Source organism: Ahaetulla prasina, chromosome 7, assembly GCF_028640845.1.
Source record: "Ahaetulla prasina isolate Xishuangbanna chromosome 7, ASM2864084v1, whole genome shotgun sequence".
Classification (NCBI taxonomy): domain Eukaryota; kingdom Metazoa; phylum Chordata; class Lepidosauria; order Squamata; family Colubridae; genus Ahaetulla; species Ahaetulla prasina.
In genome coordinates, this window is record NC_080545.1 from 90309725 (window position 1) to 90332287 (window position 22563).

Consider the following 22563-nt stretch of genomic DNA (forward strand, 5'->3'; position numbering starts at 1 on the left):
CGGTTCACTTAAGAACTGTGGCAAGAAGGGTCGTAAAATGGGGCAAAATTCACTCAGCCGCTGTCTCACTTAGCAACGTATTGTAAATTTTGAGCTCAATTGTGGTCATAAGTCGAGGACTAGCTGTATTTATCTCGCCTTCCAAAGGCCGGTGCGATGATATAATTTTTTCAGTCTTTCTGGCTGAGGAGATCTAGATCAAGGATGTCAAACTCAAGGCCCAAGGGCCGGATTTGGTCCACGGGGTCACCCTGGAAACAGCAAAGGACCGGCCCGCAGTGCTTCTGCCAGCGAAAACAGAGCTCGGGAGGGCCTCGCATAGCCCTCCTGAGCTCCGTTTTCATTGGCAGGGTGGTTGGGCCGCCACAGGCGCCCCCGACACGAGTGACATCCAGCTGATCACAGTGAAATCCGACTTTGATACCCCTGATCTAGAGGTATTCACAAAGAGAGCAAAGGAACCACGCTGGAGTTTCAGGCCTTCTCTCTCATTTCTGAGTAGCGTTACTGCTGTTAAACTCGTGATCTGAAATCCTCGCTGCTAACAATGAATCTGCTCTTCTGTCTTTTTTTTTTCTTTCTTTCTTTTGTTTCCTCATCTGCATATGTTCCCCGTTGTTTTCATCGTTTTGTTTACTTTTAAACCTCATTGCATCACGTTTTCCTCTAGCCAAGAGGAGTGACGGAAGCGAAACTGCTCCAAATGCTATGGCTCAATGAATACACAGTGGGTATAACGTGAGATGAACTGTTCCTTCGTTGTGATCTGTGACTCCTTGGATAACCTGGCCTCTGCCAGCTTTGCGGTTTGTCTAGTGGAGCCTTCCTCAGCTTGGGCACCCTCCAGATGTGCGGAAACTACCCTGTTTCCCCAAAAATAAGACCCAACCGGAAAATAAGGCCTAGCATGTTTTTTTAAGGATGCTCATAATATAAGCCCTATCCCCAAAATAAGCCCCAGTTAAGATCATCAGCAAGATGGATGCATTTAATACCGTATTTCCCCCCAAATAAGACCTAACCAGAAAATAAGTCCTAATGCATCTTTTGGAGCAAAAATTAATATAAAACCCGGTCTTATTTTCGGGGAAACATGATAGATTTTTCTCGATGGCCTATCCAATTCCGATCATTGAAGTCTAACTCTTGGAAAAGAATATTTGTAGCTTAGCATTGAACCGTGGTGTCCTTGGTTGCTTTCCGAGTTGGCTGTTTTCTTGCAGATATTTCATGACCTAACTCCGCATCACGGCACGGATGATGTCACTGCTGTTGGATAATGAAACATCTGCAAGAAAACTACCGAGCTCGGATCAAGGACACCACAGTTCAGTCCTGAGCTACAAATAATTCTCTCTCCGTCTGCAAGAGAACAAGCTCAGAAAGCAGCAAGGATCCCACAAAGTCAGCACAGCTCAGGGATGGCCAGAGATTGAGAAAGACCGGTCTAGCTGAGTGTTATACTCACAAATAACAGAGATCAGATTCTTCTTCTAATATTTGTTTCGTTGGTTACACCGTTAAATAAGACTTGACTGTACTGTAACATTCCTGAAATTGATGAGTCTACTCACAAATAGAGATCCTGTGTTTGACAGCCTGAAGCAGCAGTTGTCCACAAACCACTCAAAATCAGCCTCTTGACCAAGTTCAGAAGTTTGAAATTGCTACTGAGTTGACATTACCTGAACAGTTGAAATACAGAGAGCTAATGTAGCTAAGATGTTGGGCTAAATATGGAAGATCCAGATTCTGATCCATCATTAGACAAAAAATAAGAGGAGGACAGTATTGTGTATGCCACACCGAGTCTAAATGAAAGGAGAGAAGAGGAGTTTAGCAAAGAGACAGTAAAATAAGTAGCGACAATTGTACATGCCATTCACAAATCGCCCTCACTGCATTCACTGGAATGTGTTTTCAGAGAAGTGGGAATGAAATGGTAAACTAAGAGGAATCCTATTCAAGTAATGCCACAAAGAAGAGGGAGTCAGGCTGTTCTCCAAAGCAACTGAGGGTAGAACAAGAAGCAATGGGTGGAAACTAATCAAGGAGAGAAGCAACCTAGAACTAAGGAGAAATTTCCTGACAGTTAAAACAATTGGTCAGTGGAACAACTTGCCTCCGGAAGTTGTGAATGCTCCAACACTGGAAGTTTTTAAGAAGATGTTGGATAACCATTTGTCTGAAGAGGTGTAGGGTTTCCTGCCTAAGCAGGGGGTTGGACTACAAGATCTCTAAGGTCCCTTCCAACTCTGTTATTTTATTCTATTCTAATAAAGAGGGCTAGTTGAAATTGGGATAAGACATCCAGGAATGTATTTAGGGCCCTTTCTGTGGACATGTTGGCTATCCACATCCCCCAAATTATGGAAATTCAGCTTTTTTGGAAAGTTAATGGAGACTCTAAATTAGAGGCTGTTCATAGGCCTTATTTAGCCTATCACTATATTTGAGAGACCATAACAATACTTTTTAAAATAATAGGTTATTCATATTCTCAGGGTTTTTTTTTTAAAAAAATACTATTAACCTTTTAATATAAAAAGATTTTCAAAATAATACAAGGTTTTCCAAAGTAAGAGAAGAAAGCAGATTTCAAAAGCATCATCTTTTTGAAAAAAAAATCAAATTATTATTATTTTTTTTAAAATTATTTTTTTTTAAAAATTTTTAACATTACAAAAAAAAAAAAAAGAAAATACATTTTCCACCCTTGTGCTATACATAAAAAAAAGGAAGATTTGGGTCTTCGGATATATCCTCATGATTGCCAAAATCCACGTTTTCGAGGTACAGGTACCGAGGCGTTTTTTTGTTTTTTTTTTCAATTGGACGCATTGGATTGAAAAAAAATCAAATTATTCAGACAGGTTAAGAAAGTTATCCGTTAAAAGCATGTAAAAATAAAGTCATTGTCAATCATCGCTAAAATCATGGAATTGGAAGGGACAATGGAGATTACCAAGTCACTGCAATATTTCTGATATTTTCTGATATCACGAAGGTTTTCTGATATCTTGAGGTGACAATACCACTTTATACCACACCGGTGAGACCACACTTGGAATATTTTTATAATTCCGGTCATCGGGATTCAAAAAGAGACCCTAGAAAATGTACGGAGAAGAGCAACAAAGATGATTCAGGGTCTGGAGGCTAAATCACATCAGGAATGGTTGAGGGGCCTAGATATGCCTAGCTTTCCTGGCTGAGGAACTCTGGGAGTTGAAGTCCACAAGTCTTAAAAGAGCCAGGTTTGCAGACCCTTGCTCTAGCCCAGGGGTGTCCAAACTTGGTCCCTTTAAGACTTTTGGACTTCAACTCCCAGAGTCCCTCAGCCAGCAAAGCTGGCTGAGGAACTCTGGGAGTTGAAGTCCAAAAGTCTTAAAGGGACCAAGTTTGGACACCCCTGCTCTAGCCTATCAAAGAAAAGGACTAGAGGTGATATGATAACAGTCTTCCAGTACTTGAGGGGCTGCCACAGAGAAGAAGGTGTTGACTTATTCTCCAAAACACCTGAAGGCAGGACAAGAAGTAATGGGAGGGAAAAGAGACAAAAATAAAAGACAATAGATAGATAAATAATGCTAATAAATATTTATTTATTTATTTATTTATTTATTTATTTATTTATTTATTTATTTATTTATTTATTTATTTATCACATTTCTATACCGCCCTTCTCCGAAGACTCAGGGCGGTTTACAGCCAAGATAAAATCGCACAGAAACAAACGTTAAGAACATTATTAAAAATCTAATTCCAAAATTTGGCCCAATAATTTAAAACTAATAAAATATAAAATAAACCCTAATAAAACACCCATGTTAAAATTGCGATTAGGCCAACCCTGCACAATGGAATAAAAGAGTCTTAAGCTTGCGCTTAAAGGTCCGGAGGTCAGGGAGTTGGCGTAGCCCCAAAGGTAACTCATTCCACAGGGCAGGAGCCCCCACAGAGAAGGCCCTCCCCCTGGGAGCCGCCAGTCGGCATTGTTTGGCTGACGGCACCCTGAGGAGGCCCTCCCTATGGGAACGCACAGGGAGGCTATTGGTGGCAGAAGGCGGTTCCGTAAGTAACCCGGTCCCAAGCCATTGAGTGCTTTAAAGGTGAGAACCAACACCTTGAATTGCACCCGGAAGACCACCGGTAACCAGTGCAGCTTGCACAGGAGAGGTGTTATATGGGAGCTATGAGACACTCCCTCTATCCCCCGCGCAGCCGCATTCTGGACCAGTTGAAGCCTCCTGGTGCTCTTCAAGGGGAGCCCCATGTAGAGAGCATTGCAGTAGTCCAGGCGGGAAGTGACGAGGGCGTGAGTGACCATGCATAACGAATCCCGGTCCAGGAAGGGACGCAACTGGCGTATCAGGCGCACCTGATAAAAAGCTCCCCTGACGACGGCCGTCAAATGCTCTTCCAGCGACAACCGTACATCCAGGAGAATGCCTAAGTTGCAAACCGTCTCCCTGGGGGCCAATGCCTCGCCCCCCACAGTCAGTGATGGAACTAGCTGACTGTGCCGGGATGCTGGCATCCACAGCCACTCAGTCTTGGATGGCTTGAGTCGAAGTCTGTTCTTCCTCATCCAGACTCGTATAGCCTCAAGGCACCGGGACATTACTTCGACAGCTTCGTTGGGGTGGTTCGGGGGGAGATATATAGCTGAGTATCATCAGCATATAGATGACAACTCACCCCAAAACCACGGATGATCTCTCCCAGCAGCTTCATATAAATGTTGAACAGGAGCGGCGAGAGAACCGACCCCTGTGGCACTCCACAAGTGAAGTGCCTCGCGGTCGATCTCTGCCCTCCTGCCAACACAGTCTGCGAATGGTCAGAGAGGTAGGAGGAGAACCACCGAAAAACGGTGCCCCCCACTCCCAAACCCCCCAACCGCCACAGAAGGATACCATGGTCGATGGTATCAAAAGCCGCTGACAGATCTAATAGGACCAGGACAGAGGAATAACCCCTGTCCCGAGCCCTCCAGAGATCATCAACCAACACAACCAAAGTCGTCTCCGTACTGTACCCAGGCCGGAAGCCGGACTGGCACGGGTCTAGATAGACAGTTTCCTCCAGGTACTGGGGAAGCTGCCGTGCCACCACACTCTCAACAACCTTCGCCACAAAACGAAGGTTGGAGACAGGACGATAATTAGCTAACACAGCTGGATCCAGGGAGGGCTTCTTAAGGAGGGGCCTCACCACCGCCTCTTTCAAGGCGGCTGGGAAGACACCCTCCACTAAAGAAGCGTTGATAATTCCCTGAAGCCAGCCTCGTGTAACCTCCTGCGTGGCCAATACCAACCAGGAGGGACATGGGTCCAGTAAACATGTGGTCACATTCAGCCTCCCCAGTATCATGTCCATGTCCTCGGGAGTGGAAGATAAATGGAAAATAAATGAGAAAAACGGTTATGAAGAAATAGAAACCCAGATATCGCCAGAGTAAATAGAAAAGCTGGATGTGGGGGAATGAAGAAGAGAAGATTATAGATACAAATGTACAATTATGAAATGATGGATTGGGTAAAATAGAAAAGAAACCGAAAAGAAAGTATATACTATTAGAAGATTGGAGTTGCTCGGATACCAAACAAGGGAAATATCATACAACAAAGAAGTGCGCTTCAAGGTTTTGGTGACCACCTTTAAAGCGCTCCATGGCATAGGGCCGGGTTATTTACGGGACCGCCTACTGCGACCGAATACCTCCCACCAGCCCGTGCGCTCTCACAGAGAGGGTCTCCTCAGGGTGCCGTCAGTGAGGCAATGTCGTCTGGCGACGCCCAGGGGAAGGGCCTTCTCTGTGGGGGCCCTCACCCTCTGGAACGATCTACCCCCCGGACTTCGTCAGCTTTCGGACCTTCGGACCTTCCGCCGCGGGCTTAAAACATACTTATTTAATTGTGCAGGACTGAGCTAGATTTTAAATTTTGGGTTTTAAATTGGGTTTTATTTCTATTTTTAATTGGACGGGCTTTAGAATAAGTTTTTTAAATGTTTTATATTGTATTTATATTCTATTTATCTGTTTTTAGTGCCTGTAAACCGCCCTGAGTCCCTTGGGAGATAGGGCGGTATATAAATATGATTAAATAAATAATAAATAAATAAATAAATAAGAAAGAAAGAAGAGAGGAATAGAAGGTAACATAGAGGAGGTGAAGGAGAGAGAGGGATGGAGAGGGATGGCGGGAAGGAGAAGGAGAGGAGGATAAATCAGGGGATAAGACTAGGAGAGAAAGTGAGAAAGGAGCGAAAGAGGAGTGGAGGAGAGGAAAGGGAAGTAGGCATGAGAAAGGAGAGGAGGAGGAAGAAGGTAGGAAAGGAGAAGAAGGAGGGATGGAAAAGAGAAGAAGAAGGTTTGTTGTAAAACGGAGGGAAAGAAAAGGTAGAAGAGCAACTCCAAATGTAATTAAAATGTTTTATTCTCGTGCTTTTCTTAGAGAGAATATGCATGATTATCTATGAATAAGAAAATGTACATCTATAATATGTGTATAAGAAAAGAAAAAAAGAAAAAACTTTTTTCAAAAAAAAAAAGAAGTAATGGGAGGAAGCTTGTTAAAGAGAGTTCCAACCTAGAAGTAAGGAAAAATTTTTTTTTTTTTGACAGTGAGAACAGTTAATCAACAGAATAGCTTGCCTCCTGCAGTTGTGGGTGCTTTATCACTGGGGCTTTTCAGGAATAGACTGGACAACCATTTGACAGCGACGGTATAAGGTCTACCTGAATACCACTTACTTTCCCTACCGGTTCGCAAATGTGAATGCACGCGCATCCACGCATGTGTCCGACCCTCTGCGCATGTGCTTTGCTGGTGTGCGCCTGGCCTCAAAAACATACCTAAATAGGATGGCTTAGAGCTGGGGCGGGGGGGGGGGCACCTGCGATTTGTGCTACCAGTTCTGGCAAACTGGTCCGAACTGGCCGAATACCCCCTCTGTATAAGGTCTCCGGCCTTGAAGAGAGGGTTGGATTAGAAGACTTCCAAGGTCCCGTCCAGCCCTATGATTTTACGTTCTGCATTCTGATAGATGCCCATCCAACCTCTGCTCGAATACAATCAGTAAAGGAATATTGAACACAATCACTAAAGTTGTATTCCTTACTCCTTTCAATGATTAGTTCCATTGTTAGATGTTGTCTTCTTGTAATTTAAGACTGTTTGTTCTGTGCATTGAACTCTACCAGGATCCAAGAAAGGCTCTTACAATCACACCTTCCAGTTCTTAAAAAGAGCTTTCGTATACTTTATTTATCATCTTTTCTCAAGTCTAAATTTACTCCATTTTCTCTCTCTCTCCCTTTAACTATTGTTTTCCAGTCTTTCAATTATCCTCCTTGCCGTTGTCTCTACAAATTCCAGCTTTCTATGACTCTTTTTCAAGGGTACCCAGAAATAGACTATTTCAGATGGGTACACTAGACTATGCTGAACAAGTTTTTTGTATAGACAGTTCCTCCATCCAGTCCTGAGGCATTTGATTTCTTTCTCCCAAAAGAAACAAATGGTGATTTCTCTATTCAGTGTCATTCAATCCATTTTTTTCACTTATTAAGATCACCCACATTTTTTTCTTTTAACGACCCTTTAATCTCATGCATCAGGGTTGCGGCGACTGGGTGAAACTGAGCATTTACTGATTGGATGCCCTTCCTGATGCCTACCCAGAGTTCACAGCAGACAATGACTCATTGCATCCAGAGAGAGAAATAGCTGCCTCTACCTAGGATCGAATTTACAATCTCCTGATTGTGAGGAGAGAGCTCTACTCTAGGCTACTCTAGCTCTACTCTATGCGCCGCCCTATTAAGGTTGTCCACATAATTACTTAAAATAATAGAGTGGTTCTGCATTCTTAATAATAATAATTAATAATAATCAATAATAATAATTAATAATAATCAATTATTATTAATAATAATTAATAATAGAGTGGTTCCACATAATTAGAACTGCAGAAAAAACAATTGCTACCAACCTGCCTTCCATTGAGGATCTGTATACTGCATGAGTCAAAAAGAGGGCTGTGAAAATATCTACAGACCCCTCATATCCTGGACATAAATTGTTTCAATTTCTACGCTATAGGGCACTGCACACCAGAACAACTAGACACAAGGACAGTTTTTCCCTGAATGCCATCACTCTGCTAAACAGCTGATTCCCACAGCACTGTCAAACAAGATTCTAAGAGTGTATTACTATTATTCTTCTCATCCTTCCTAGTACCTATCTCTTCCCACTTATAATTATAACCATGTCGCTTGTATCTTTACAATTTATATTGTTTTATTTGTTTCCTAGTATGATTTGATTGCTTATTAGTAACCTATGACTATCACTAAGTGTTACATCTTATGATTCTTGATTAATGTATTTTATTTGTCTTTATGTACATTGAGAGCATATGCACCAAAGACAAATTCCTTGTGTGTCCAATCACATCTATTCTGTTCTATTCTGTTCTGTTCTGTTCTGTTCTGTTCTGTTCCGTTCCGTTCCGTCCCGTTCCATTCCGTTCCATTCCATTTACTGGTCTACTGGCTTTCAGCAAGCCTCAAGATAACCAGACACTCTATTGATTCACAAGGCCAGACCATCAATCTTACTCAGTCTGAGTGAGGACACAGAGTTCCTGTAGTAAACTGAATTCATTGAACCAAACAAAAATGTAATCAAAGTGAAGCAAAAGTTCAAGGATTCCAGAAAACTAGTTGAACCAGTCCGAAGGCCTCTCAAAAAAAGACTTTCCCCCCTAATCCTTAGCTGCAATTGAGTAAGGTCTTAGATACAAACTCTGCTTTAGGCGAAGGGAGTCCTGTTCTTTCAGTATTTATTGAAAGTTGGTGGAACTCTAGCTAGCTGAGCAGTCTGGTATCCAATTCAAAACCTGTGGGAAAAGGGGTTATAATAGTATTACTGAAGTAGCTTTGCAGTGGTGAGGTCTTCGGCCTTCGGTGGTAGTGCTGCTAGTAGAACTGAACCAGAACATGTCTTCTTCCGCCTCAACCAAGAAGAAATCATTGTCTAGGACAATACACCTAGCCCCTTGTTCTGGATTGATGAGAAACCTTGAGTCATGAGTGATTCTCTGGTAGTTTTCAAACAAGCTTTGGATATTTATACATGTAGATTGGCTGCCCAGAGTCAGTCTGCCTAAACCAGTGCCGGCAAACCTATGGCACACGTGCTGGAAACCATCCCGCGAAGAATGCACGGCCTCACTGGCTCGTATTCAGCATTCCTGTGATCACACGCGCGCCGGTCAGCTGGCCGTCACGTGCGCGGGAGCAACAAAACCCAGAAGAATGGCGTTCCACTTGAACTTCTGGGTTGACGTCGCACGCATGTGTGATGGCCAGCTGTTTGTCAGGCGCCCGTCTATGCCGGTATCCGGGTGGTCGGTGCTGGCTTGAACATGCATGACGGACCGCTGCTCTTCCAGATATCGGCGGTCCTGTGCACGTGAAGGCCAGCGGAGCTGCACATACCTCACGATATGGTTTTGCGTGCCACTTCCGGCACGCAGGTCGGCACGCGGTGACATCAAAGGTTCGCCATCACTGGCCTAAACTGAATAAATAAGTGAATAAATAAAAATAAATTATTGAATTCAATGGCTTACAGTAGGCATCAGAAATGTCCACAATTTGTTCATCCATGAATGATATGCTTTGCTTTACATTGAGCTAAGAATAATAGTCACCTGGCGCATAGCTTGAGTCAAGGAAATTGACAAATTTGGACATTGTAAGTGAATCCCTATTATTGGCTCTGTCACCCCCATTTCTAAACCTAAGGTGGTGGTTTTTTTAGTGCATTCAATATGGGTGTGGTGAACTTTGGGATTAAAATTTGATTGGAAATTTGATTGAGTTTTAAACTTTTTCTGTGGACACATTGATTGATTCTTCTTTTCCCCTTGGCTTAGTCTCCTTTGAGAAAAACTTGATTTGGGATGATTTTATGGGTATTCCTATGCAATTTTTCTCCTCAGAGGAACAGAAGTGATTTGGCTTTCTTTTCTTTTTGCCTTGTGATTTCTTCAGGACAGAACAGAGTTGGAAGGACCTTGGAGGTCTTCTAGTCCAACCCCTTGCTATATCATTTTAGACCAGAGGTCTCCAACCTTGGTCGCTTTAAGACTTGTGGACTTCAATTCCCAGAATTCAAAGCTGGCTGAGGAACTCTGGGAGTTGAAGTCCACAAGTCTTAAAGCAACCAAGGTTGGAGACCCCTGTTTTAGGCCAATGGCTATCCAACCTCTTCTTAAATACCTCTAGTGATGGAGCACGGACAACTTCTGAAGGCAAGCTGTTCCACTGCTTGATTGTTCTTACTGCCAGGAAATTTCTCCTTAGTTCTAGGTGCGATCTCTCCTTAGTTAGTTTCCATCCATTCCTTCTTTAATTGCCTTGTCATCCTTTGGAAAATAGGCTGACTCCCTCTTCTTTGTGGCAGCCCCTCAAATATCGGAAGACTGCTATCATGTCACCCCAGTCCTTCTTTTCACTGGACTAGACATACTCAATTCCTGCAACCGTTCTTTGTAGGTTTTAGCCTCCAGCCCATAATCATCCTTGCTACTCTTCTCTGCACTCTTTCCAGACTCTCAACATCCTTTATATATTGTGGTGACCAAAATTGGATGCAGTATTCCAAGTGCGGCCTTCCCTAGCTACAGCCAGAGTTCTACCAAATGATAGTGTTTTTATCATTATAGGTTTTGGAAATAGTTCCCATTCGCCCAGGGATAGGCTAAGAGACCTGCAACCGATGCATTTTTCTTGAAGAACAGTTTAATGTTTTGTTGCTCATCAAGCTTCGAAGCAGATTTCACTAAGAGCTAGTAATAGTTCGATTGCATCTTCCATCAACTAGAACCGGCAGCTATAGAATTCCAGAGAACTATGTAGGAATCAGTCAGAAAGGCCATTTGATCCAGTGGCATCAAGTTAGACTCAGGAGCAAATCTTTTTTTTTTCCACTAGGAAAATCCAGCTGTTTGAGGTGATACTCAACTTTCATGTACAAGAAACCCAACTTTCATGTACAAGTAAATTAATTTTCTGGCTCTCATGAATTCAAGAATAGATTTGAAACTGATAGCCCTTGTCCCCTGACTCAAGGTCAAGATTTTATTATTATTTTAATACTGAGATGTTTTAAAACCACTAGCAATTTCCTAATGCTAATAGTTTCCTAGAGGGATGCGGTGGCTTAGTGGGTAAGATGCTGAGCTTGTCGATCGAAAGGTCGGCAGTTCAGTGGTTCGAATCCCTAGTGCCGCGTAACGGGGTGAGTTCCCGTTACTTGTCCCAGCTTCTGCTAACCTAGCAGTTTGAAAGCACGTAAAAATGCAAGTAGAAAAATAGGGACCACCTTTTGTGGGAAGGTAACAGCGTTCCGTGCGCCTCTGGCGTCTAGTCATGCCAGCCACATGGACATCTTCGGACAGCACTGGCTCTTCGGCTTTGAAACAGAGATAAGCACTGCCCCCTAGAGTCGGGAATGACTAGCACGAATGTGCAAGGAGAACCTTTGCCTTTAATAGTTTCCTAATTAATAGCAATTTCCTAATTAATAGCAATAGCAACTGAGATTTATATATTGCTTCACAGTGCTATCTTATTTTATAACCTAATATTTTTTTAAAAAATAAATAAATAAAAGGAAAAAAAAGAGAAACAAACCTGAGAAAAGCTAGCTTGATGAAGTTGGCTTGTTTTAACAGAACATGAACAAATAGTATCAGTGATGCATCAATACTTGATTGGAAGACAGGCAGAAACTTTACAGTGTGATGGTAGGGGGGATATCCTTAGCAATAGCAATAGCACTTAGACTTATATACTGCTTCACAGTGCTTTACAGTCCTCTCTAAGCAGTTTACAGAGTCAGCATATTGCCCCCACAACAATCTGGGTCCTCATTTTCCTGACCACGGGAGGATGAAAGGCTGAGTCAACCTTGAGCCTGGTGAGATTCAAACTGCCAAATTGCAGGCAGACAGTAGGCGGCAGAAGTAGGCTGCAATACTCCATTCTAACCACTGCGCCACCATGGCTCTTTAAATAAGCAAAAGTTATAGTTCTAAGCAGGGGTGAAATACTCCCGGTTCAGACTGGATCGGGCAATCGGCCAATGATGGTGGCGGGTGGTTCAGAGAACCCGTAGCAAAAATCCCCCCCTCGCCCATGCCCATCCAATCACCCAGTTGCCCGCTTGCTCACTTGCCGCTTTTTTAAAAAAAAATGCTTTTGAAAGGTAAAAAAAGGCTCTGACGATCACAGCTGAGGCGTACGATCATCAGAGCCTTTTTTACTTTTAAAAGCATTTTTTTACAATCTATTTGCCCGAATAGGTTGTAAAAAATACTTTTAAAAGGTAAAAAAAAGGCTCTGACAATCACAGCTGAGCCACACGATCATCAGAGCCTTTCTTCTATTTTTAAAAGCATTTTTTACAACCAATTCGGCCGAATAGTTTGTGAAAAAAATGCTTTTAAAAGTAAAAAAAAGATCGCACGCCCCAGCTGATCACCTGCCCCGGCGCGCTGTTCTACTTACCCCATGCCTCTTTTTGGTGTGTACTGTGTGCGCGCACACACTTCACATTTGGTGCGTGGCGTGCACTGCGCATGTGCGCACGTAGCACACATACGCAGCTAGCGAACCAGTAGTAAACTGGTTCAGATTTCACCACTGGTTCTAAGTATACTGAGCTGTAGGTATCCATTCCATTGCAACCTAGGGAAAAATGTTAATGTTAAGATATGTGAACACTCAAAATGATCGTGTGGAGAAGAGTCTAGATATCCACAAGATGGAACCACTAATTTTTCACTTCTTTGTCTGATTTGGTCAATAATGTTTGTCAAAAGTCTGGATTGATTTGGAGCAGATTAGGTAGAAACATTTTGAGTGCATTCACTAGTGGGTTATTGTGGTTTAGTTATAGCTCAATCAATCTGGTTCACGTTCACATTCATTTTAAATTTCCCATTGACAGTTAAAAGTAACATTTGACAAGTTAAACAGCTAGGTAAGTAATCAGTCACTATCCTAACAGGAAATTAAATAGGAAGTTTAGGATAGGGAGTCCCGTGTGCTGAGATGTCCAGTGGCTTTATAAGAACGCGTAGATCAATAGTTCTTCCACGAGTAAGAGAATGAGATAGCTAGTTAATACTTGTATAGCAATGCATGTTAATATGAAAGGAGTAAATGGCATCTATCTACAACTCATTTAAGCAGCTGCATCTGCTTCCATAAATGCCATGAGGCTCCCATGTCTAGAACAGATGCAGCTGCTTTAATGACATTTGAGTTCATATTCCATTCAATTTCATGAGCCACCCAGAGTCACTTGCTGAGATGGGCGGCTCTAGAAATCAAATGAGTTCTCTTGCCCTCCAAATGTTCTTTTTCTATTTAGCGCATCTGGAGTCACATAGAAATTTTCCACCTGTCATTTGAAGCGAAATAAAACAATGGGCTTTCCACTTGTTTTAAACAGACAGAGTTATTTCGGTAATGTTTTGAAAGAATGAGCATTTATTTTAACAGTTTGCTTATTTTAATTACGGGTGCATGCATTGGGCTGAGAGTGTAGGTGTCATTCCCAACTGTTCTCTTCTGCTTCCTTTAGCTGTTCGAAGGCATGAAGGCATATCGAGGCGTAGATGGCAAAATACGCTTGTTCCGACCAAGACTCAACATGGACAGGATGTTACGGTCAGCTGCGCGAGCAACTTTGCCGGTGCGTAAATGCAAACATCTGGGTTTGTTCTTTGACTAAAGTAGGTTGGAATGAGAGGATGTTGGTCCTGTTCCCTTGTAATCAGGCATTTCTTTTTCTACCATGGTGTACAATGGTTGCAGTTGTAGAATGTACAACTTTCTACAATGGTTGTAGAATGTAGATGGTTGCAGTTGCAATTTCTCTTGATAAGGGGTTGGTTTTTTTTGTGCTAATTTGATTGTGGAAAATGCCACTGCTGACATTGCTATTTTTTATTCCATCTCTTTCCATCATTTTGATGCCTTGCTATCCACACTCACTGATGCAGTGGCTCAGGGGCTAAGACGCTGAGCTTGTCGATTGAAAGGTCGGCAGTTCAGCGGTTTGAATCCCTAGTACTGCGTAACGTGGTGAGCTCCTGTTACTTGTCCCAGCTTCTGCCAACCTAGCAGTTCGAAAGCAGGTAAAAATGCAAGTAGAAAAATAGGAACCACCTTTGGTGGGAAGGTAACAGCGTTCTATGTACCTTTGGCATTGAGTCATGCCGGCCACATGATCACGGAGACGTCTTCGGACAGCGCTGGCTCTTCGGCTTTGAAACAGATGAGCACCCCTCCCCGCCTAGAGTCGGGAACAACTAGCACCTATGTGCGAGGGGAACCTTTACCTTTATCCACACTTACCTTCAAGAAGTTTAATTTTTTTTTTAAGAAAAAGGGGAGCCACTATTGGAGAAAGTCTTGAGTATCACTAGAGGAGAATATTTGTAGCTCAGGGTTGAAATGAGGGGTCCTTGGTGCTCTCTGAGCTTGCTTGTTTTCTTGCAGATGTTTCATTACCCAAACTAGGTAACATCAACAGCACCGATGATGTTACCAACTTTGGGTAATGAAACGTCTTCAAGAAAGCAAGCAAGTTCAGAGAGCACCATGGGAGCACTTGAGTGGCATCTGCCTTTAGGAATTAACTTGAAATGCAGGAAGCTCTGAAGACAACAGACTGCTGGAAAGGTGATTGTGGAAGAAAGAGGAGAATGTGTATACATCTTCCTTGGTCCCTTCATTCCTGAGTCCATGTTTTATCTGTGAGAATATAATTGAAATTACCTTCAAGTAGTGTCTACTACCACCCCTGTTTTCTCACCATTGCCAGAAGGAAAATACTTCCCAACTACACCCTTCTGTGACGATCAGTTTGAAACCTGTTTCACAGCTGCGATAAAGCTACTTAAACTCATTTCTTGGGTGGCTACAGCCGTAAGGTTCTTTAGCACTGTAGCCGTGGTGGCTCAGTGGTTAGAATGCAGTATTTCAGGCTAACTCTGCTGACTGCCAGCAGTTCGATCCTGACCGTCTCAAGGTTGACTCATCCTTAAATCGTTCTGAGGTGGGTAAAATGAGGACCCAGATGGTTGAGGGTAATGTGCTGACTTGGTAAACCGCTTAGACAGAACTGTAAAGCACTGTGGAGCGGTATATACCATATTTTTCGGACTATAAGGTGCACCTGACTATAAGACGCACCTAAATTTAGAAGAGGGAAAACAACAACAAAAAAAGTTTTTGGTCTCTACGTGCCCCATCTTCAGCCCTTTTTTGAGCCTGTTCTGGGCCTTTTCTAGTCTTTTTTTAGCCTGTTTTCAGGGCTTTTTTGGCCCATTTTTGAGGCTTTTCTCAGCCCATTCTTGAGGGTTCTTTTGGCCCATTTTGGGGGCTTTTTTCAGCCTGTTTTCAAGGCTTTTTTCACTCAATTTTTGAGGCTGTTTTTCAGCCCATTTTGGGGGCTTTTCTCAACTCGTTTTTGAGGCTTTTTTCAGCCTGTTTTTGTTTTTAAAAAGAAGGGCCCAAAAAGCCTCGAAAATGGGCCAAAAAGCCTCAAAAATGGGCTGGAAAAAGCTCCGAAAACAGGCCAAAAAAAGGCCTGAAAAAGGCTGAAATAAGGCCCAAAAATGGGGTGTGCAGAGGCCACAAAAACGGCCAGTGAGTGGGTGAAGCTTTAGCAGTATTCAGTCTATAAGACGCACAGACATTTTCACCACCTCTTGGGAGACAAAAAAGTGTGTTTTATAGTTTTAAGAGCTATAGTGCTATAGCTTGCTGCACACTAATAGCAGATGGGTAGACATCCTGGAACAGCCCTACCTTTGAACAACCAACCTAAACGGAGGTTCTCATTCAGGTGTTTCCATCTCAAGATCGTTTCTAAGCGTTGCTTCCTTCTCTTTCTACCTGCAGGGTTTTGACAAAGAAGAACTTCTGCAGTGTATCCAGAAACTGGTGGAAGTTGAGAAGGAGTGGGTACCCTATTCAACCTCTGCTAGCTTGTATATCCGCCCTACTTTAATTGGGACAGAGGTGGGGAGAAAATACACTTTTTTTTTTGTTCCTTCTTTCCTTCATTCCTTCTCAACAACCCAAATGGCAAACCACAACCACACAAAAATAGTGATGTCGAGTCAAGCCAATGCTTATTACAGTCAAAGCCCAGAGCAAGTTAAAAACACTCAAGAAACATCCAGTTAAAAAAAAACAACTAGACTAAAATAATAAGTAACCATTACATGTATATTAAAAATCACAATTTGGCACCCAATCTATTGATTGCACAAAACGAACAAAACACAACATGGCTTAACTATAACATAATACCCAGTGGTGGGATTCAAATAATTTAACAACCAGTTCTCTGCCCTAATGACCAGCTTGGTGGGTGTGGCCATGGTGGGCGTAGCCAGAGGGTGTGACAGGCAGCACTCATCCTCCTGCATTCCCCTGGGAGCAAAAACGGGCTGTGGGGGGCATGTAGGCCTAGTTTTGGGCCTAGTAGGCCTCCCTGCACTTACCTGGGAGCCAAAACGAGGCATGTGGGGACTCCCGGAAGGGGTGGGGAGGAGGGGGGTGGGGCCAGCCAGGAATTTAACAACCAGTTCTCCCGAACGGGCCTGAACCGGCTGAATCCCACCACTGATAATATCAATCCTTAAACTGTGAGGCCCATAGTCGTTAAATTTTAAAGTGCAAGAAAGTGATTAATGCAAAAGGGTTTGCTGCATTAATTGGGTAAAATAGCTATGATGGAATAATCGCCTGTTTCCAACGAATCCCCAGCACCGCTGCGCAAAATCTAGCCACCATGTGCTGACATTCTGATGTCCACAAGATCTCACTTTTATGTGCTCACGTCCCAGTATCTGATGCAAGGATGTAAGGGCAGTGTCCTGTACGTTTTATCCTTCTCAATCCCCATTCTGGCCTTACCTGGCATCTTCTGTGAACTTTTCCATTGTTTCATTGCTTTCTGGGAGCCAATGAATACAGGTAGTCCTCAATTTACAACCATTCTACCATATGAGCCGTGGTGGCGCAGTGATTAGAGTGCAGTGCTGCAGGCTACTTCTGCTGACTGCCGGCTGCCTGCAGTTTGGCAGTTCGAATCTCACCAGGCTCAAGGTTGACTCAGCCTTCCATCCTTCCAAGGTGGGTATAATGAGGACTCAGATTGTTGGGGGCAAATAGGCTGACTCTGTAAACCACTTAGAGAGGGCTGTAAAAGCCCTGTGAAGCAGTATATAAGTCTAAGTGCTATTGCTATTCATTTAGTGACCAAAGTTGCAACCTCACTGAAAAAAGTGACTTACGACCAATCCTTGCATCGATGTCCACTTCAGGATGCCCACGTGATTAAAATTTGGGTGCTCGGCAACTGGGATGTGTTTATAACAGTTGCAGGGTAACGGTGTGTGTGTGTGTGTGTGTTGGAGGATAGTGGTCATGCAATTGCCATTTGTGAACTCTCCAGTTGGCTTCCAACAAGCATAGCAAGCGGGGAAGCCAGATTTGCTCAACAAAGGCAGTGCTTTTTAACAATTGCTCCAAGAAAGGTCGTAAAATTGGGTGCGACTCACTTTTAATAACTGGCTTGTTTAGCAACAGAAATTCTGCTCCCAATTGGGGTTGTAAATCGAGGACTGCCTGCGCAAAGATTATTTAAACTGAATAACATTTTTTTTCTCTTCTGCTTGGAGTAGAATTGAGATTCTTGTGGCAGTGAGTGACCCCTTCTTTGGGTTCAGGAGATCTCATTTCACAGGAATTTATCTAGTCTTTCCTTAGGGAACACTAAGGAAGGAAAATAAAAAGAAATACGGATTGCTTTGCTTTTCCTAGGCAATCTTTACAAAAGTGAAAAAAAAACCCCAAGAATTTGCTACTGTTATGGTTGACAATAGTTCCATCTAGTGGCAATCTTTTACCAGTTCATTACACACGTTGAAATTTTAGCCTCCTTTTTCTCCTAACCATAACAGGCTGTGTCTACTGTGAGGCAGTCAGTGGATTAGGACAAATGAGCGACGAGGGCTAAACCTTTGCTGGATGTCCTTCCGTATAAAACAATCATTTCATTGCACCTTAAAGCATAACACTCTTTGCAACTGGTCCCCGTCCCAACCTACATTTAATGTCTGGGTTCTGACATTGCATATAGAAGGGGCTAAAATGGGACCGAATCATTTATTATTCAACATTCTGTCAATAACCCAGCCCTTGACTGAGCAGGTTGTGGGAACTGAGCTAGTTTATCAAATCATAAGAAGACGTTTCTACTGTTGTAGCCTGTTGTCTGAGTATAGACATTGGCTTTAAGTGACGAGTCTGTGTGTGTCCCTTTGAGGAGATCCTCAAGGAGAAATGTTCTAAAGCAGGTGTTGTACAAGTAGTCCTCAGTTTAAAACCACAACTGGGATCCTCATCTCCATCACTAAACAATGCGATTGTTAAGTAAGACATCACATGACTGCAAGGGACTTACAACCTCACTCCCACTGCAGTCGTTAACCTGTGGTTGTTTGGTGAGACATCGTGTGACTGCAGTTGATTTATAATCTCACTTCTCCCTCCACCCATGGCCATTAAGTGAGACATCCAGGGGTGGGATTCAGCCGGTTTGGACCAGTTCGGGAAAACTAGTAGTTGTGACCTGCGAGTGTGCCCCGCCCACTTGCCCGGGCACTATGCCGTCCTATTTAGTTGCGTTTTTAAGTTGCGCACATGCTTGGAAACGCACGCTCACATTTTTGATGATGGGGCGAACCAGTTGTTAATTCATGTGCTGCAGAGGTGGGTTTCAGCAGGTTCTGACCAGTTCTGGAGAACCGGTAGTGGAAATTTTGAGTAGTTTGGAGAACTGGCAAATACCACCTCTGTCTGGCCGTGCCCCCATCTATTCTCTGCCTCCTGAGTCCTCCCAGCTGATTGGGAGGAAATGGGGATTTTGCAGTAACCTTCCCCTGGAGTGGGGAGGGAATGGAGATTTTACAGTATCCTTTCCCTGTCACACCCACTAAGCCACGCCCACGAAGCCACGCCCACAAAACCGGTAGCAAAAACTTTTGAAAGCCACTGATGTGCCACCCACCTCTGGAGACATCACATGACCACATCTTGCAATTTCACTGCTGGCTTCTCTTTTGACTTTGCTCGTTGTAAGCCAGCTGTGAAATGCGCAAATGGCAATCGTGTGATTATGGACTGCTGCGATACAGTAGTTACAAATGTGAAGACTGGTTACTTTTCTGGTTCTGTCATATCTCTTTATAAACAGTCGCTAAACAAGGCAATCCTTACGTAAGGTCTAGCTATATCTTTCGGTACTGCCATTTGACAGATCCATCTCACAACTCAATGCCTGCGGTTGCAAAATCACAGATTTAGAGACCCATGAAGTTGGAAGGACGTATTTGAGCCACTAAACCCAATTCTTATTGAAGGAACCTGAAGCATGCCCAACACTTCTGTGTTTAGCCTCTGCTCTGATACATTCAACAAAGGATTTTTTTTTTTTGCTTCCTTAACCCATTGGTTCTGTTGATGACAGGATATGTTGGGAGATTTTTCTTCATATAATATAATATAACAACAGAGTTGGAAGGGACCTTGGAGGCCTTCTAGTCCAACCCCCTGCCCAGGCAGGAAACCCTGCACCATCTCAGACAAATAGTTATCCAACATTTTCTTAAAATTTTCCAGTGTTGGAACATTCACAACTTCTGCAGGCAAGTCATTCCACTTATTAATTGTTCTAACTGTCAGGAAATTTCTCCTTAGTTCTAGGTTGCTTCTCTCTTTGATTAGTTTCCACCCATTGCTTCTTGTTGTACCCTCAGGTGCTTTGGAGAACAGCCTGACTCCCTCTTCTTTGTGGCAGCCCCTGAGATATTGGAACACTGTTCTCATGTCTCCCCTGGTCCTTCTTTTTATTAAACTAGACATACCCAGTTCCTGCAATCGTTCTTCATATGTTTTAGCCTCCAGTCCCCTAATCATCTTTGTTGCTCTTCTCTGCATTCTTTCTAGAGTCTCAGCATCTTTTTTACATCGCGGCGACCAAAACTATTTTATGAAAACTATTTTATAAAACATATTTTATGCCATTTCAGTTTTATTGAATATTAATATAAGAACCAGTTAAGAACCCATAAGTGCAATGAATTTGTCTTCTTTTCTTCTGCGTAGCCATCCCTTGGAGTCAAGAAGCCATCAAGGGCCATTCTCTATGTGATACTCAGCCCTGTGGGGCCCTACTTCTCAAGTGGGACCTTCAACCCCGTCTCCTTGTGGGCAGATCCAAAATACGTCCGAGCTTGGAAAGGTGGGACGGGAGACTGCAAATTGGGAGGGTAAGTGAACCTTGTTGCAGCCATCCTCATTTAAGACAAGGGTGGGCAAGCGATAGCAGCTTTACAATCTGTAAACTTCAACTCCCAGAATTCCTTGAGCAGCTTGGGAGAATTCATTGAGAATGCATTTGGGAATATATAAGCTTTGTGTGTGTGTGTGTGTGTGTGTGTGTGTGTGTGTGTGTGCGCGCTGGAGATATGCTCCTTAAAACTGGCAGGCAAAGACAAAGTAGTGGGTGGAGTCATAGGAAGAATTCAGTTTGAGAATCTTGGTGAAATTCAATTGATTAAACACAATGTGGGTGATCTCAGCTTCAGATACTTCAACCCATGGAACCTTCTGAGGTTGCAGAATTAAGCTATGCTAAATCCATGCAGTGTTATTATATTAACGGCCTTCTCGGATGTTTTTAAACAGAATAATAGAGTTGGAAGGGACCTTGGAGGTCTTCTAGTCCAACCCACTGCAGGAGACCCTATACCCGTGATGGCGAACCTATGGCAAGCGTGCCACAGGTGGCACACGTAGCCATATCAGTGGGCACGTGTGCTCAGCTCTGGCGCTTGTGCGTGCCAGCCAGCTGATATTCGGGCCTTCTGGGCCCACCAGAAGTAGGCTGTTTCCTGCCTCCGGAGGCCCATTTTTCTCTCTCACCTGGCTCCAGAGCCGCTCTGTGAGTCTGGGGAGGGCGAAAACAGCCTTCCCCACTCCCCCAGACGCCCTCCGGAGGCCAGAAATGGCCTGTTTGCCAACTTCCGGTTGGACAGGAAGTGATGTTTTTTGCTGTCCCCAGCTTCCAGAGCTGTTTGTTTGTTACTACCGGTTCTGTGGGCATAGCTTGGTGTGGTGGTGGTGGTAATGTGACTAGGTGGGCGTGGCCAACTTTATTTTTTTACTTTTAAAAGCATTTTTTTCTATAACCTCTTTGGCCGAAGAGGTTGTAAAAAATGCTTTTAAAAGGCTCTGATGATCCCAGCTGAGTTGCCTGATCATCAGAACCTTTTAAAAGAAATTTTTCTACAAACTCTTTGGCCGAAGAGGTTGTAAAAATGCTTTTAAAAGGCTCTGACGATCCCAGCTGAGTTGCCTGATCGTCAGAGGCTTTTTTTCTTTTAAAAGAATTTTTTCTACAACCTCTTTGGCCGAAGATGTTGTCGAAGTAATGCTTTTAAAAGGCTCTGACGATCCCAGCTGAGCTGCGCAATCATCAGAGGCTTTTTTTTACTTTTAAAAGTATTTTTTTCTGCTCCAACCTCCAAAACCCAACCTCTGATGATTGTGCAGCTCAGCTGGGCATTGGGGGAGGGGAGGAATTTTTGCTACCGGTTCTCCGAACTATCCGCCGCCATCGCTACCAGATTGGGTGATCTGGTCCGAACCGGGAACATTTCACCCCTGATGAAAAGTGAAACATTTTCTTCTTCTTCCTCAAGGAAAAAACAGCCCAGTTGCCTTTTCAAAAAGCACATTTGAGACAACTATGACCTGGATGACTGAGAATCTCCACAGACATAAGAGCATCCATCTGAGTATAATCAGATTCACATTAGGAGGACAATCTAGGTTTAAAGACTCCCTTAACTCCCTTAACTATTCCAGTTACAGCCTGCCTGTATCTAGGAGTATTGGGTTAGGAAGTATTAGTTAAATATTAGCAGGCAATTCACTTGTAGGTATATTCTCAAGCATATAAATGGTCTTTTTTGCTCTGTGCCCCAAAGGAATTATGGCTCTTCGATTTATGCCCAACGTGAAGCCATGGAATTGGGGTGCCAGCAGGTCCTCTGGCTTTATGGTGATGACCATCAAATCACAGAAGTCGGGACGATGAATCTTTTCCTATATTGGCGAAATGAAGATGGAGGTATGGGGTCCGACTTGATTGAACTGCTACCTGAAACTTCCTGGCCGTTAACCTTATCTGCCATATTGGAAATAAATTCTTGGGCTCTCCATCCTACACATGGTTCCACCTTGCAAAGGTGTTAGAGGTGGGGAACCTGGAACCTCAGATCCAAGTGCTCCTCAGAAACTCTTGGGTGTGGTTCCAGAGGCCTTCACCATTACTAACAAGTTAATTATAGATGGGCGGATGAATAAATACTGTTATGTATTAACAG

At 43.3% G+C, this 22563-nt stretch overlaps 1 protein-coding gene across 2 annotated transcripts in view; it reads left to right on the forward strand.

The window, feature by feature from the left end:
• The window catches only part of BCAT1 (branched chain amino acid transaminase 1), an 87745-nt gene that overhangs the window by 39884 nt on the left and 25298 nt on the right, over positions 1-22563 (forward strand). The window contains exons 4-7 of one of the 2 annotated variants that reach the window (XM_058189699.1): positions 13674-13784; positions 16001-16120; positions 20279-20442; positions 22165-22307. In XM_058189699.1, coding sequence (XP_058045682.1) covers positions 13674-13784; positions 16001-16120; positions 20279-20442; positions 22165-22307 — 538 coding nt within the window. The remainder of the gene's footprint in view (positions 1-13673; positions 13785-16000; positions 16121-20278; positions 20443-22164; positions 22308-22563) is intronic. The other variant, XM_058189700.1, reaches the window with a different exon arrangement.